Source organism: Marmota monax, unplaced genomic scaffold (genome assembly GCF_021218885.2).
Source record: "Marmota monax isolate L192 unplaced genomic scaffold, Marmota_monax_Labrador192_F-V1.1 WCK01_AAM20220418_F8-fsc00015, whole genome shotgun sequence".
NCBI lineage: Eukaryota > Metazoa > Chordata > Mammalia > Rodentia > Sciuridae > Marmota > Marmota monax.
The window spans coordinates 13,769,218-13,784,510 of NW_026692194.1; the positions used below are offsets into that span (position 1 = coordinate 13,769,218).

General features: G+C 33.0%; 1 protein-coding gene across 4 annotated transcripts in view; it reads left to right on the top strand.

Moving 5' to 3' along the window:
• The window catches only part of Asb3 (ankyrin repeat and SOCS box containing 3), a 167,198-nt gene that overhangs the window by 90,674 nt on the left and 61,231 nt on the right, over positions 1-15,293 (top strand). For all 4 annotated transcript variants that reach the window (XM_058573151.1, XM_058573157.1, XM_058573154.1 and 1 more), the window contains one exon: positions 830-988. In XM_058573151.1, the coding sequence (XP_058429134.1) occupies positions 830-988 (159 nt within the window). The remainder of the gene's footprint in view (positions 1-829; positions 989-15,293) is intronic.

The following is a 15,293-nucleotide window of genomic DNA, read 5'->3' on the forward strand; positions in this document are numbered from 1 at the left end:
TAATTGGTTTGTTTAGGGTGTGTTTTATTCTTTCGGAAAGGCAATTTTCACTAACTAAGGCTACCTTAAGTTAGAAAGGGCATATTTAAAATTGCCTTTATAGTGTTAGTTAAGTACAAGGTAGTGAATGCTAGAGGTGAGACCATTTTCCTCCTGGATTTAGAAATAAATTTAGAAATTGAACCAAACTTATTAATGTTTCAGTAAATCTTGCTTAAGCAAATATTTGGTGCTGCATCCTCCTCAGAGCTTGATGTTGTGTGACCTTTGATTTCATGCCCCTTCCCTCCTGCTCCTTACCAAAAATTAGAGAAGAGAAAATTAAAGTGAATGGGCAGAATTTGTGTGGTAAGAAAATCAAAGAACTGTGACAATAGGATCCCTGTAGAACTTCTCCTTGGTTTACCAGAGTTTTGAATTATGAGACCTACAATTAAAATTTCTTTTTTTTTTAGTTGTTGATAGACCTTTATTTATTTATATGTGGGGCTTGAACCTAGCGCCTCACACATGTCAGGCAAGTGTGCTACCGCTAAGCCCCAGCCCCAGCCCCAGCCCTATAATTTATAAGTTAACTTTTAATATTTCATTAAATTCCTCTCATAGTCTTTTTTTGTTATTGTTGTTATTGTTTTAAAATTTTTGTTGTAGATGGACACAATACCTTTATTTATTTTTTTTGTGATGCTCAGGATTGAACCCAGTGACTCATGTGTGAGGCAACGCTCCACCACTAAGCTACACCTCCACCTCTCCTCTGATAATCTTTGCTTTTCAACAAAGTAGTAAGTAATAATCTTCTGATTGATGAGATTTTGTTCTTCCATAGATTCTTCTGAAAACTACATTAAGACAAAGACTTTTGAGGGCTTCTTTGCGTTACATCTTGCTGCAAGTCAAGGACATTGGAAGATCGCACAGATTCTTTTAGAAGCTGGGGCAGATCCAAATGCAACTACTTTAGAAGAAACCACGCCATTGTTTTTAGGTGATGTATGCTGTTTAGGGTCTAGATGTGATTTATTATTTTTTAGAGAAACTAGTTTAAATTATAGTATGCTTCTTCTATTATATTACCACTTATATGATTCTGAAACTGAAGTATTTTGATTGGTTCCCTCTTATTTTCTACCCTGGGTGGTGGTGTCTGGGACTTTATGTTTATTTAAAGTTGTAAAATCTGTTCTGAATTGTGGTCACCATCATTGTTCTCAGTGTAGTTCTGAAACTAGGTAGTACTGAAATTGTAGCAATAGTTACAAGGTTACCTGTGAATGTTTTATGTTGCATTTTCTTTTTCTGAGCATTATGAATTTAAGCTTTTATGGAAGAAATCACCAGCTAATCCCTTAATGACAGCTCATTTGTTGCTTATGTTGATTACTATGCAGACTTCTTCAGTTGTGGAGTACTTTAATTCCTTAAGTATGATGACCTGAATATAAGTGATACACTTCTAATCACTGTTTTTTTCCCTCCCTCCTTCCTTTGATCCTATTTATCTTCAGGGACATTTGTCTCAGAAAGTTGAGTGGAACTGAGAAAATTAAGAGAATAAAACATTTGGGATAGAATCAGTGTATCTAAGACTATAGTTTTGGTCCTGGCACATATAGTTTGTATGTTCACTTATTTACCTTATGCTTCAGTTTTCTCACTTATAATAGTACCCACCTAAGCTTTGTTACTGGCCTGAGAATAAAATTAAATGGCTCTGGAAGTATCTTTTTTTCTTAGGAACTTAAAAATATTTATTTAAAAATTTTACGTATGGTAAAATTCACTCTCTTTAGTATAGAGTTCTATGACTCTTGATGTATGAATAAAATTCTATAATGATAACAAGTAAGATATAAAACCTTTCTAGTACCCCAAGATTCCATCTTGCTGTTTTTAATCAACCCGCCCCACCTCAGTACTCACTCTTCTGTTCTCATTCCTATAGTTTTATTTTTTAAAAATATTTTTTAGTTGTCAATAGGCCTTTATTTTTATTTATTTATATGTGGTGCTTAGAGTCAAACCTAGTACCTTACACATGCTAGGCAAGCACTCTACCACTGAGCCACAGCCCTTTAGTTTGCTTTTTTCAGAATATCAAATATGTATATGAAATAACATACTGTGTAACCTTTGAGACTGGCATCTTTGACCTAGCATAATGCTTTTGAGATTCATCTACATTGTTACATATACTAGTATTCCATTCCTTTTTATTGCTGAATAATATTCTATCGTATGGTGTCTCATTCTTAGGTATGGTTACCATTGAACTCAAGTCTAAACGTAGACCGAAACTTTACTATTCCACTGTTTCTAATGGGAATATCTTCCCTATATAGAACTCACCAGCATATAAATAAAACTGAGCTTTGGAAGGAACTCTTCTCTTTGATAACAGGAGGAATCAAAATGAGAAAAGCCCACAAGAAAGGGGAAATTCAGGAAACTTCTCATTTTTCCATATGAAAATTGTCCTGGAATTTTGTTACCTAACACATAGTTAGGAGTTTATTTTAGTAAGGAAGTCAGCTCCCTTTTTTCTTTTCTTTACCTTGCCTTCTCTTTCTGCTTTCTGTCCCTTCCTTTTGCTCCATACACATGTACATAGTAAGTATTCTAAGGATAGTTTATAAAACTGCTTCCAAAATAAAAACACCTCTATCTATGTCTGTCTGTCTGTCTGTCTATCTATCTATCCATCCATATTTTTTTGGGGAGGGGTTCCGGGAATTGAACTCAGGGGCACTTGACCACTGAGCCACATCCCCAGCCCTATTTTTTTTTTCTATTTTATTTAGAGACAGGATTTCTCTGAATTGCTTAGTGCCTTGCTTTTGCTGAGGCTTGCTTTAAACTCATGATCTTCCTGCCTCAGCCTTCTGAGCTGTGATTACAGGGATGTGCACTGTACCTGGCAACATCTTTATTTATAAATAAAGCGAAAACCCAGCTAGTTAGGTAGTAAGTTCTTTTCTTATTTTGTTAGAGATTAAAAAAAAAAAAAAACCAAAAAAACAAACATGGATAAGTTGTAGACTCAAATCCAATCCAATGTGCCTTTATAGAATGATTTCTATGGGAACTGCACAGCATGGACTTTTTACTTTTGATGGATTATTTTTCATTTTTTTGTTCTGAGTCTCTGATTGTGTAACAGTTAGTGTTAAACATAGCAGTAATATTTAGTGAAAGTAAAGTGTTTTTATACAGTGTTATGTAAGATTGCCTATTTCAGTATTTAACTGTGAAATGTGTTGTTATACTTTAGCTTTCATGGCATATCTTTTAACTTTGATTCTGTAGCTGTATTCCAAAATTGGAACAAATCACCATTTGTTTCACTTTTCACTAATATCTTTATGGATAAGTGATCTTGCCTAAGGCTATTTGTAGAGAAGCCAAGAACTTTGAAATTTAATATGCATCTATCTTAATATATTTTATATTGATCTTTATTCTTGGAGGTATTTTTTGATTTTTTTCAATTGAAAGATTAATCATCTTTCCTAGGAATTTAAGCATTTTTACTTGAGGACATGTTAGTTTCTTAAAAATATGGGTTTGAGTTTTCCCAGGTCAAAAGTATGGAATTCACTAAAAGTTGTGCTTGCTTTACATGCAGAAGGCCCTGGGTTCAATCCCCTAGCATCACAAAAATAAATAAGTAAATAAGTAAATAAGTAAATAAATAAAATAAAAGTACTGATTTTATGTTCAAGTATTTGTTTTTATCTCTGTTTATATAGTCTTATGTTTCTTGATGTAACTTTTTATTACCTCAAACTCTTTTGTGTTTTAAGACAGTATCTTTTAATTCCTTAGTATAAGCAGTTATGAATCTAGGATATTTATTATTCTTGTTTTGCTTTCATGCAGTAAAATTTAGTTATACAGTCTGTCAATTTATTGTCATATTTGATAGATTAAAACCTCCAGCATTTAAAGATCAGAAGATCAGTGTTCTTATTTTCTTTCTTTTTTAAAAATTTTAATTGTTGATAGATCTTTATTTTATTTATTTATTTATATGTGGTGTTGAGAATTGAACCCAGTGCCTCACACATGCCAGCCAAGTGCTGTACTACTGAGCCACAAATCCAGCCCTGTCCTTATTTTCTTATGTAGTTCTTTTTTTTTGTCCTTTTCTTTTCCAACTTTTGTCATCTGTCTCGTATTTGCATTGCCAGTTGAAATAGCATTTTCCTTTGTGTTCTGTCATCTTAAATAATTTTATTTTATTTTTAGTTATATAGTTAAACAGCTTAGAAATGTATCACCAGTTATATTGCTGTAGTTTTTCCAGTTTTACTTGATTAACTAAATTCTTCCTTAAACAGAGCCTTCCAAAAGGATTTATGTAAATAGTATTGCCTAGGTTCTGGTCAAAATTGAAATAATTATTTCATACTTGAACAACAGTTTGTTTAGGCACAAAATCCTTGAATCACACTTTCTTTCCTTAAGAACTTTCTATTTGTGTATGTGGTTATGGGAGATCAAACCTAGATTTTACATATGTTAAGCAAGTAATCTCTCTACCACTGAGCTACATTCCAGCCCTTTCTTAAGAACTTTTTTTTATATAATTACATTTAAATAATATTTTGTTTTTCTAGAAGATGAGAATATTAATGCATTGAGAAGGAAAAGCTTATATGAATTATTTTTGAATGCATTCTTATTTTGATATACTGTCCACATAAACATTAAAGTTATATGTAACAATTTATATAAAAAGAAAATAATTAAAAAAAGAACTCTTTTTAAAACTTTTTAAAAAAAATTTGTTCTTTGTTCTTTTTAGATATACATGACAGTAGGGTGTATTTTGACATATATAACTGGAATATAACTTATACTAATTAGGATCCCATTCTTGTGGTTGTACATGATGTGGTCATGTATTCATATACGAACATAGGAAAGTATGTCTGATTCATTCTACAGTCTTTCCTAATCCTATCTCCCCTCCCTTCCTGGTGATCCATTCTCAGAGTTGAAATCTGAGGCTAGCCTAATTTTCTTTTCTTTTTTTGTGTCAATAGTTTTCCATGTCTGTACTATATTAGTTTTCTCTAAGACAGGGTATACCCTTTCAATATTTGGATGCAGATTTTTAGAAAACTTTTAGTAAATATTTATAGAATTATAACTTTAAATATTTTTATGTTCAGTTATGTTGGTGTTTTGAGTTCAGATTATTCATAAGTTGTTATCTATTTGTTAATCTTTTCTCTCTAGTCTGCTTACTCTTTATTTTTATTTTACTTTTCCTGTTTTTAAAAAATCCTCTGGGGGCTGGGGATACAGCTCAGTTGGTAGAGTGCTTACCTCGCCTGTACAAGGTCCTGGGTTCAATCCCCAGCACCACACACACACACACACACACACACACACAGACACACACAAAAAAATCCTCTATGTTCCTTTCTAGAAATATTTATAGGGTTTCTTCAATTTCAACTGCATTTCTATGATGATTTTGTTTTCCTAGGTCTTTTGTGAATTCTTTGAGTTTGCATATGTCATTTCTTATCATATAATGATCTTTTACCTTGAACACTTTTATTTTGGTGTTGTGCTGTGTTTCACAGAGGCAATTGCTTCATTCACTTCTTTTTTAAAAACTTAAAGCATGGGGCTGGGGATGTGGCTCAAGCGGTAGCGCGCTCGCCTGGCATGAGTGCGGCCTGGGTTCGATCCTAAGCACCACATACAAACAAAGATGTTGTGAACAAAGATGTAGTGTCCACCGAAAAACTGAAAAATAAATATTAAAAAAAGAAAACTTAAAGCACAAGTTTAGCTATAATTTTCATTCACTTATTGGAAATATTTTATGATAGTTTTTATTAAGTATTTTTCCTGTAACTTTCTTTCTTTTTCTTATATCTTTTATTGGGATTTGTACTGGTTCTTTTGTGATAATTCATCTTAGAAATATGTGTTATATTGCTTGACCAGCTATTTTCAGGAGGTATATTATGGGAAGGAGCTGGAGTTGCATTCCATACTAGCTAGGGTTTTCTTTCAATTCAGGGTTTTTGAGTGTGAGTTTATTTAGCTAGTATCTTTTACCTGTCACTGAGGATTGGCTCCTATGGGTTTTTGCAATGCATTTTCCCTTCTGTGATAGTAGAAGCAGACTGTTCTCAAAAATATGGCTTTTTAGTATGATTGCCTGTTTAGACCCATCTCTTCCGATTTTCATATTTCAGTTGAATCCAGAGAAGTTCCTGCTGGCAGCCCAGGTATCTCTTCCTACTACTGGGGATTTATATTTTACACCTCAGATGGAATTTCTCACCTTAGAGAAGTGTTGTTTGCTAGCTTTTTCTAGCAAAGAAAGAAAGACATTTGTAGCTAAGACATTTCCTCCCTTCTTCCCATAAGTACACAGAATTGATCTTTATTCTTTTGGAGGTACTTTTAAAACTATTTTTGATCTAGAGTTCAAAAATTTAAAACTAGGATGAATCCTTGTTTTGCTAAAAACAAAGTATTTTTAAATTTCATTTTCCTTTGCTGATTTTGCATTAATTGGGTTTGGATGATTTTTAAGAAGGTGAGTAGAAATGTGTACATTGTGCTATAATATTAAAATTGGAAGTCCATATTAATTTTTAACCTAAGACAGAAATTCTTGATTTTAGCATTTTTTCAATAATTGAGTAGTTTATTTTATGGTAACTGATCTATAAACCTAGATCAGCTCCTTCTAGTCCTCCTGCCCTGATACAGTACAATCTCTGTTCTAATTAGGTATCATACAGCAATGCTACTGAAAATATCAGTCTGTTTGTATAAGAGACTTGAGCCAGAAGTCATTGTGTTGTCTCCTTCATCAAGGAAGTCTTATCTCAAGAAAAAAATGTCCACTGAACTAAACAGTGTGCTTAGGGATGTAGTTGGTTCATATTCTGATCAAACCTTTATACCTTTTTAAGGACTGATAACAGTCTGCAGATTGATAGCCAGTTTGTGGATGATATTAAATAGCATAGTTATACAGTATGCTTATGTGGCAAACTGGGTTATTAATGCAATTGTCTCTTTGTTCTTCATGATTATTATTGCTATCAGTCAACTAATTTTATGTGATTATTACTGGTTAGAATGACTGAAATACAAGTATTGCTTCTACATAAACAGCATTCCTTGATCCATATACTTTTTCTTTGATAAGGAATCCTCAGTAATCATTTATTTCTCTAAGTCTTATTTTTGTTTGTTTTTTGTGATGCTGATGATAAAATCCAGGACCTTGCATATACTAGGCAAGCATCCTACTGTGTCAAGTCCCATTTCTATGAGTCTTAATATGGATCATATTTAGAGAGTTGGCTCCTGTAAAGAGAATCCTGCTGTATTAATGCTTCAAAAACTTGAATAATTACCAAAAATTATAGAATTCAGTGGTATACCCCTAGAATAAGATACAAATGTAGGGATATGTTTTATTTTTTCTTTTTTTTTAAGAGAGAGAGACAGATAATTTTTTAATATTTATTTTTAATTTTTTTTAGTTTTTTTGGTGGACACAACATCTTTGTTTGTATGTGGTGCTGAGGATCGAACCCGGGCCGCACACATGCCAGGCGAGCGCGCTACCGCTTGAGCCACATCCCCAGCCCAAGGGATATGTTTTCTTAATCAAATGTTTCTTATAACTTTCTGTTGCTGTGGTGACACATGGAAAAGTTATCGCTACATAGTAGGATAGTGAAATTTTAGGTTTTTGTCTTCTAATACATGTGGTGGAGGATGTATTTTTTTGGGATGTGGTCTCTGATGTCTAATTGCCCATTAGACTTTTTCCTCCTAGAAACCATGAGCCATGTCAGTGATAGCATGTAGAATTCAATTGGGGTATTTTCATTATGTTACTAACATGAGTTTTGCCCATGAGATCAGGGTTTTCCCCATCAGTATACATCTTTAAGATTATTAACCAATGGGAAAACATGAGGAAATTAATAATATATAACTTTTCATTATAATTCTAGAAAAAGATTTTCTACATATCAGTAAAATTCACTTTAGACTAAAGATAAACATTTTTTGAATACATCTAAAACTATAGATAGAGGGTGATTTGACATTATGTATCTATCTTTGGTGGCAAAGCCTCAATTTATAATCATTCTGATTATAAGCTTTAGTTATTAAGTACATAACTGAACAGAATCAGTGACATTCTTGAAATAATTGAAAATTCTGTATCCTTGCCAGTCACGTTCCCAGAGAGAAAGATTATAACTAATGCATGACATTAATAGGAGTTATATTGGCACTTTATTAGTTCTTTTGTCTTGAGTATTGGTAAAATCTTACAAAAACACAAACTTGAAATTATATAGAATAATACTAGCAATGCTAGAAAAAACTGTCATTGTAACATAGTTTCTATTCTAGTGCCACCAGATGTCAGTGTAACCAGAGAAAAACTGTAGTTAAATGGCTTATGAATGGTGCTTTGGTTCATAAAAGGGGTAGTATGAGAAAAGTTTTACATAATCTAGGATTACAATGAAAAGACCATTTTATTGTAAATTGTGTAGAAAAATGAAGTAAGTACTTAATGGAGAATAGAGTATATGTAGAACTCAAAAAAGCATAAATGTAATTAAAATTCATACATAATTCCAATGTACTAAAAGAATACATATGTGATCTCTGGGATTCTCAGAACTATTGGCAATTCCCTTCTACAACTAGGGGAGTTGGAAAACTCACAGTTATGCTGTTCATTGAAGCCTCATTGACTGGTGTTTCTTGGAATCACTGTCAAAATCTTGAGCCTCAAAATTTTATTTTCTAATATATATATAGAACTCACTGTACTGTAATTTGTGGTTGGTACAAATTATCTGTAGTACACAGAGGCATATTAAGCATTTTTAAAAAATTAGTGCTTCATAATTATATATAGTAGTAAAACTCATTGTTATATATTTTTACATACACACAACAGAACAATATAATTTTGGTCAAGTTTGTCCCAAGTAAGCATTTTTCAAAAGAGCATTCACTAAGATAATTATATTCTAAAAATATCTGATTTTTTTATAAGTAGTTTTTAGTTGTAGTTGACATAATACCTTTTATTTATTTATTTTTTTAATGTGGTACTGAGGATCGAACCCAGGGCCTTCCACATGCTAGGCGAGCGCTCTACCTGAGCCGCAACCCCAGCCCCAAAATATCTGATTTTTAAAAATTTACTCTTTAACAAATGCTATATTGAATAAGATTATTATTTACTAATAATAATTTAGTACTTAAACATGTATGTGTATATCAGCCCTTATTCTCCCACATGGAATCTTGAGTCCATTTCTTCATGAAGTCTTCATATAGGGCTTGTGACTGAATCTAATGTGTTACATACCACAAATGAGTTTTATCTTTGGTTGAAAGTCTTGGGTGAGACAAAGGGTACTTCTGGTTCTTCCAGTTCTCATTTTCAAATAATTGTTACGATGTATATGCCTACTTAGATTACTTTTTATTTTCTTCTTTTCCCCATTTAGGAAATGTAAAACTTTTTTTTTTTTTTTTTAAATATAAAGTGTTTCCCAAGAAATTATTGTAGGAAATGATAGTCTCATGTCATTCTTGCTTTCTTAAACTTTTGTACTGAAAGCTTCCTTCAGTACTATGATGTGTGGTTGGAGGCGCAGTGTTTCTACCCTCGGAGCTCGTGGTTTTTCTCTTCTGCTGTCTTAGCTGGATAAAGTCTTACAGTCAATACCTGTCTGAATTGAAGACAGGATAATTTTTCCCACTTCTCTTTGTATCCGGGACATTTTGAGCTCTACCCCCCAAAATGCAGCTTATTTTGTTCCTATTCCTTATTTGTGGACTCTGGATACTGGTGAAATACCAGATATTATGATTCTTCCTTTTTTTTCCTTTCTAGGAACCCATGCTACATTTCTAAGTTCTAGATTTACACATTTCCTTTCTCTAATTGAACATTTATCACAAGACATAGTGGTTGCAACTGATGACATGGCTTCTTGTTTCCAATTTCAGACATATATCTTGGAAATAGATATTTTAAATTAAATTCCAATTTAGTTATATTCTAAACGTTAGACTGGTTCTGTCCAGTTGGGAAGGTGAGGAAGTTGAATTCAATAGTAATTCAACTGCTTAGCCAATCAGTTTTGCTTATCAGTGGAATAGTAGAAGTTGTAGCTGAATTTCATTATGTTGTCCTATGTTGATTTGGTGATTATCAGACCTTTGCACTATTAGTATTAGTTCCTGATACCAAGGGCTTACTATTTAATTGGAAATATTTTAATAACTAGAATTAGTTATTATACAAGGCAAGCTATAGTACAGAGCACAAGAGCAACAGAGTGTTATGAAGGTTAGCTTTGTCCCAGTTACTATTATTATTCTGTTATAGATTCATTTATTTTTTTGACTTATCTCCCTCTCCCTGTTTTTTTAAGTTTTAAAGTAGGTTTCAATTAATATGTATAAAATGTGACTTTAATATTACCAAGTAAGTAGAACATAGTTCAGTTAGATTTTTTTTGATATGTTTTTGAAAATTTAGTGTAGACTGTATGCACATTGGAAATATTTCAGATATTTGCTGGGGCTGTAGCTCAGTGGTAGAGTGCTTACCTAGCATGTGTGAGGCCCTGGGTTTAATTCCCAGCATTGACAAAAGAAATATTTCAGATACGTGTTTTGCGAATTCCCATATTGAAATTACCTTTATAATTTATGAAAGTCTCCTTTAAAAATTCACAGACAGCTGGTGTGGTGGCACATGTCTGTAACCCCAGCCACTTGGGAGGCTGAGGCAGGAGGATCACAAGTTCAAGGCCAGCCTCAGCAACTTAGCAAGGCCCTAAGCACCTTAGCGAGAACCTGTCTCAAAATAAAAAAATTAAAAGAGTTGGAGACATAGCTCAGTGGTAAAGCTCTTGGATTCAATTTCCAGTACCCCTCCAACCTCCAACAAAATTCATGGACAATTTTAAACATATACAAAAGCATAGAGGAAAAATATAGTAAATTGCCATGTACCTAACACCCAACTTTAGTAGTTGTCAATTCAGTATTAGTATTGTTTCTTTTACAGTCTTATTTATTACCCCCACTCATTTTTTTAAGGAAAATCCCATTCATCATATAAAAATACTTGCATATCTATCTCCACAGGATAAAGATACTTTATTATAACTAAATTATCATATCTAAAATAATAATTCATTAATATCATCAAATATCCAGTTAGTATTGAAATTTCCTTTATTGTTATGTATTTGTGTGTGTGTATTTCAATTTGTTGAAATCTTGATCCAAATAAGGTTCATGTAGTTTAATTATTTGATAAGTTTTTAAGATCTTTTTTAATATAGTGCTTTATCAATTTTGCCTCATGTAATATTTGTTACCTGTTCATATTGATTCTGAAACAGTGTTCAAAGGATGAAAGACCATTGATCTTTTAAGTATCTGCCAGGTTTGATAGTGGTGTTTCAGAAAAATGCAGTTTACAAGAGTTGAGTCAATTTTCCGTTGTTCTCCAGATGCCATCTTGTGCACAATTACTAATGCTTATTTTTGTACATGTTACTTTAAGATTTGAATTGGGACATAACGATGATTATGTTACTGCTGATGTAATAACAATGGGGACATACAGTTCCCTGGTTTTGAAATGATTGGTCCTAGGCATTTGTGCCCATAAAATAATTTCTTCCTCTTCCTTTTTCTCATCTTTCCCCTTTCTTCCTCAAAATATTATATAATATTCTTCATATGTTTATGATCATTTTCATATCATGTATAAATTAATTGTATTTGATAATATTCAAATATCAAAGAGATATGAAGAATTTAATGTCACAGGCAGTAGAAACTGAATAGGAAGTTACAGCTTGAGAAAAGGCCATTGAATTTGATGACCTGGGTGTCACTGATGATTATTATCAAGGGAATAATTACAAATGAATTACGGGAGTGAAGTTTGCATACTACTTATGGATAGAGACTTTGTAAGGTCCATGAAGGCAGGAATTTTGATCTCTCATTTGCTTCTGTATTTTTAATATCTCGAACATTGCTTGGTATGTTGTAGACAGTATTTGTTAACAGCTGATTGGAAAAATGGAATCAGTGAATGTAGACTTAAGGAGAGTGGTCTTTGGGTGAAGTTTAGTGGCAAAAAAAGTAAAAGAAAATAGCATATTGATAGCAGGGGTCATGACAAATTATTTGTTTTATTTTTAAGACTAAACCAGTTTACAGGTTGAACAGTAGAACCCACCAGAAAATGGGTGATATGAGAAATTAGAGAGGAGGCAATGTAACATAAAATACCCTTGTGTAGTCCATTTCCACCAAGTTAACATCACTGATTCAGTCAGGTAGGGATAATTTGCTATCATTACTTATGCATTTATCATTTCTCTCTATATGTTGGTAGGCAGAAGTATTCTTTTTTTTTTTAAATATATTTTTAAGTTGTTGATAGCCCTTTATTTATTTATTTATATGTGGTGCTGAGAATCGAACCCAGTGCCTCACACATGCCAGGCAAGTGCGCTACCCCTGAGCCCCAGCCCCAGCCTGGCAGAAGTACTCTTAATGCTTTGGTATCCTTCTCTATGGTTCCTTCTTTACCTGTATCCCCACTGTCCCCATAGAATACAAAAATACTCGGTGTTATAGTTGCTTGATGGTTGACTATGTTTTGGGAAAAGATTTGCATAGTCTTATTTTAGATGTGGGATAGTTTCTAACCACAGTACTATGCTTGCTTTTCTTAGAAGGATTGAGAAAATATGTAGAAAAACTTCCTTTTTGGATGTGTACTGTTCACAGTGTTAGATCCCTTCTTCAATTTGATAAAGACAGTATTATTGCATTTCTTCCAAAGCAGAGATTTTGGTAGTAAATGTAAGCTATAAATATACTTTCATAAACTACTATTTCACAATTATTAATCATTAAGTTTATTTTATTTTGAAATAATTAGCAAGAGCTATGAAAATGTTATTTATTTGCTTATGTACAGGTTTCACTCTTGCTATTAGGAAGTGTTTTCAGTAGAGATCAGCAATTTTAATTTATAATATTAAAAGTGAAAACAGTTTTTCTGTCTGACTTCTATACTGTATTTAATAATCACAGTAAAATTATTTTCTTTTTTATAAGGTCAGCCTAACTCGTAGAAAACAAATTTATCTCCATCCTCCTTCATATATCATCACCAACAACCTGATAATTTTCAACTCAGGGTCTGCCTAGCTATAGACTGATTTTTTGCAAGCAATCACTGCTAATGATAAATGACTTGGATTTGAAACAGATTTTCTTCCTTTTCTGTCATGACATCCACTCCAAATTAGATTGACTTTAGATTGAATATAGAAAAATAGCTTGAAAAACTTGTTGTTTTTTCCTTGATAAAATGCTTAAATATTAACTTAGAAATAAAGTAAATAATGTTAAACTTATTGGTTACATTTCTGAACCTGCCCAGAATGAGGGAATTTTTGATTAAAAGACTTCCTAGAGTTCTTATGAAGAAATAAGCTTTGGTTTGCATTAGTCAGTTTTTCACTGCTATAACCAAATACCTGACAAGAACAATTTAGAGGAAGAATGACTTATTTTGTCTCACAGTTTCAGAGCTTTCAGTCCACAGTCACCAGCTCCATTGCTTTTGGCCTGAGGCAAGGCAGAACATTATGGTAGAAGGATATGCCAGAGGAAAGCTGCTTTGGGACCCAGAAGAGAGAGAGATTGGGATGGGTGGGGGAAGGGCTGAAGAAGATAAACCTTTCCAGAGCACAACCCCAATGATCTACTTCTTCCCCCTAGGAATACTTGTCAGTGTTCCAAGTAGTCTTCAGTGGATTAATACATTAGATCATAAGGTCAGAGCCCTCACGATCCAACCACTTTTCAAAAGTCTCATCTCTGGACATTGCCTCCTTGGGGACCACACTTTCAACATAGGGAGATTTACATTCCAGATCCAAGCTATAAGTATAAATTCAATATCTAAAACTAATAGAATATTGCCAGGTACCATGACAAACACCTATAATCCCAGTGACTCAGGAGGCTGAGGCAGGAGGATCACAAACTGCAGTTTAGCAAGACCCTGTCTCAAAAACAAAACAACAATATAAAAGGGGTTCAGGGTTTGGGATGTAGCTTGGTAGTAGAGCACCCCTGGTATCCCAAACAAACAAATCCCCAGTATCACAAACAAACAAAACCAACCTCACTGCCAGTAAAAAACTAATAGAATATCAATGGCATGTTACTTATCTTCAGTAATAATGCGTATACTTCTTGCTTTACATTTTAAGTATTTTATTTTCCCCATTGTTTCATCTGTCTTAACATTTTTCAAGTGTAATTGTCATCCAATTATCTAATGCCTTTCATTTTTATGCCTGAAAGTTGTTGATTCCTATATTCCCATTTCCATCCTCTACTCTAGTAGGAGATACAGAAAAATTGTTTAAAATAAAATATATACCCAAGCACATGAAGTTAGGCCTTCTTATACATATCTCAACTCTGTTGTAGATATTACTATTTCTCCAAACTTAAAATTTAATAAAATAATTTAATAGGTGTGGGGCTATTAAATTTTATCTTATTTGCCAGTGATTTATGAGTATGTGTGTTTGTGTATGTGTATACTTACTTTATGTAGCACTACATTAGTAACCCCTAAGTATCCCCTCATATGCAGGGAATACATTCCAAGATGCCCAGTAGATGCCTGAAGCTCTGTTTTCTACCCCCTTCCTCGAAATGAAATGGCTAAGATTACTAAATGACTAATGGACAGGTCCTGTATACAGTGTGGATATGCTAGATGATTCATGTCATGGGAAGGAGAAAATTAACAGCCTGAGTTTTCATGATACCATTCAGAACAGTAAGCAATTTTAAATTTACACACTGTTTATTTCAGGAATTTTTCCATTTAAAATTTTGGGCTACCATTTACTGTGAGTGACTGAAAAGTGTAGAAAGTGAAATTGGATAAGGAGAACTACTGTATATAATTATATTCTGGCATTCTGTTTTTCATTAACTCCATGCTTAAACTCTTCCAGAATTATTGTCTTCTTCTTAGCAAAATTTTCTGGTGGATACATTGTGGAAGGTTTAGCCCTACTTGCTTGTTGTACCAACTGATAACATGTTCCCCCAAGTAGATTGTTCATTCTTACCAAGTAGGATTTATAAACTGTTATATGTACTTGATATTAGACTTAAATATACCTTGT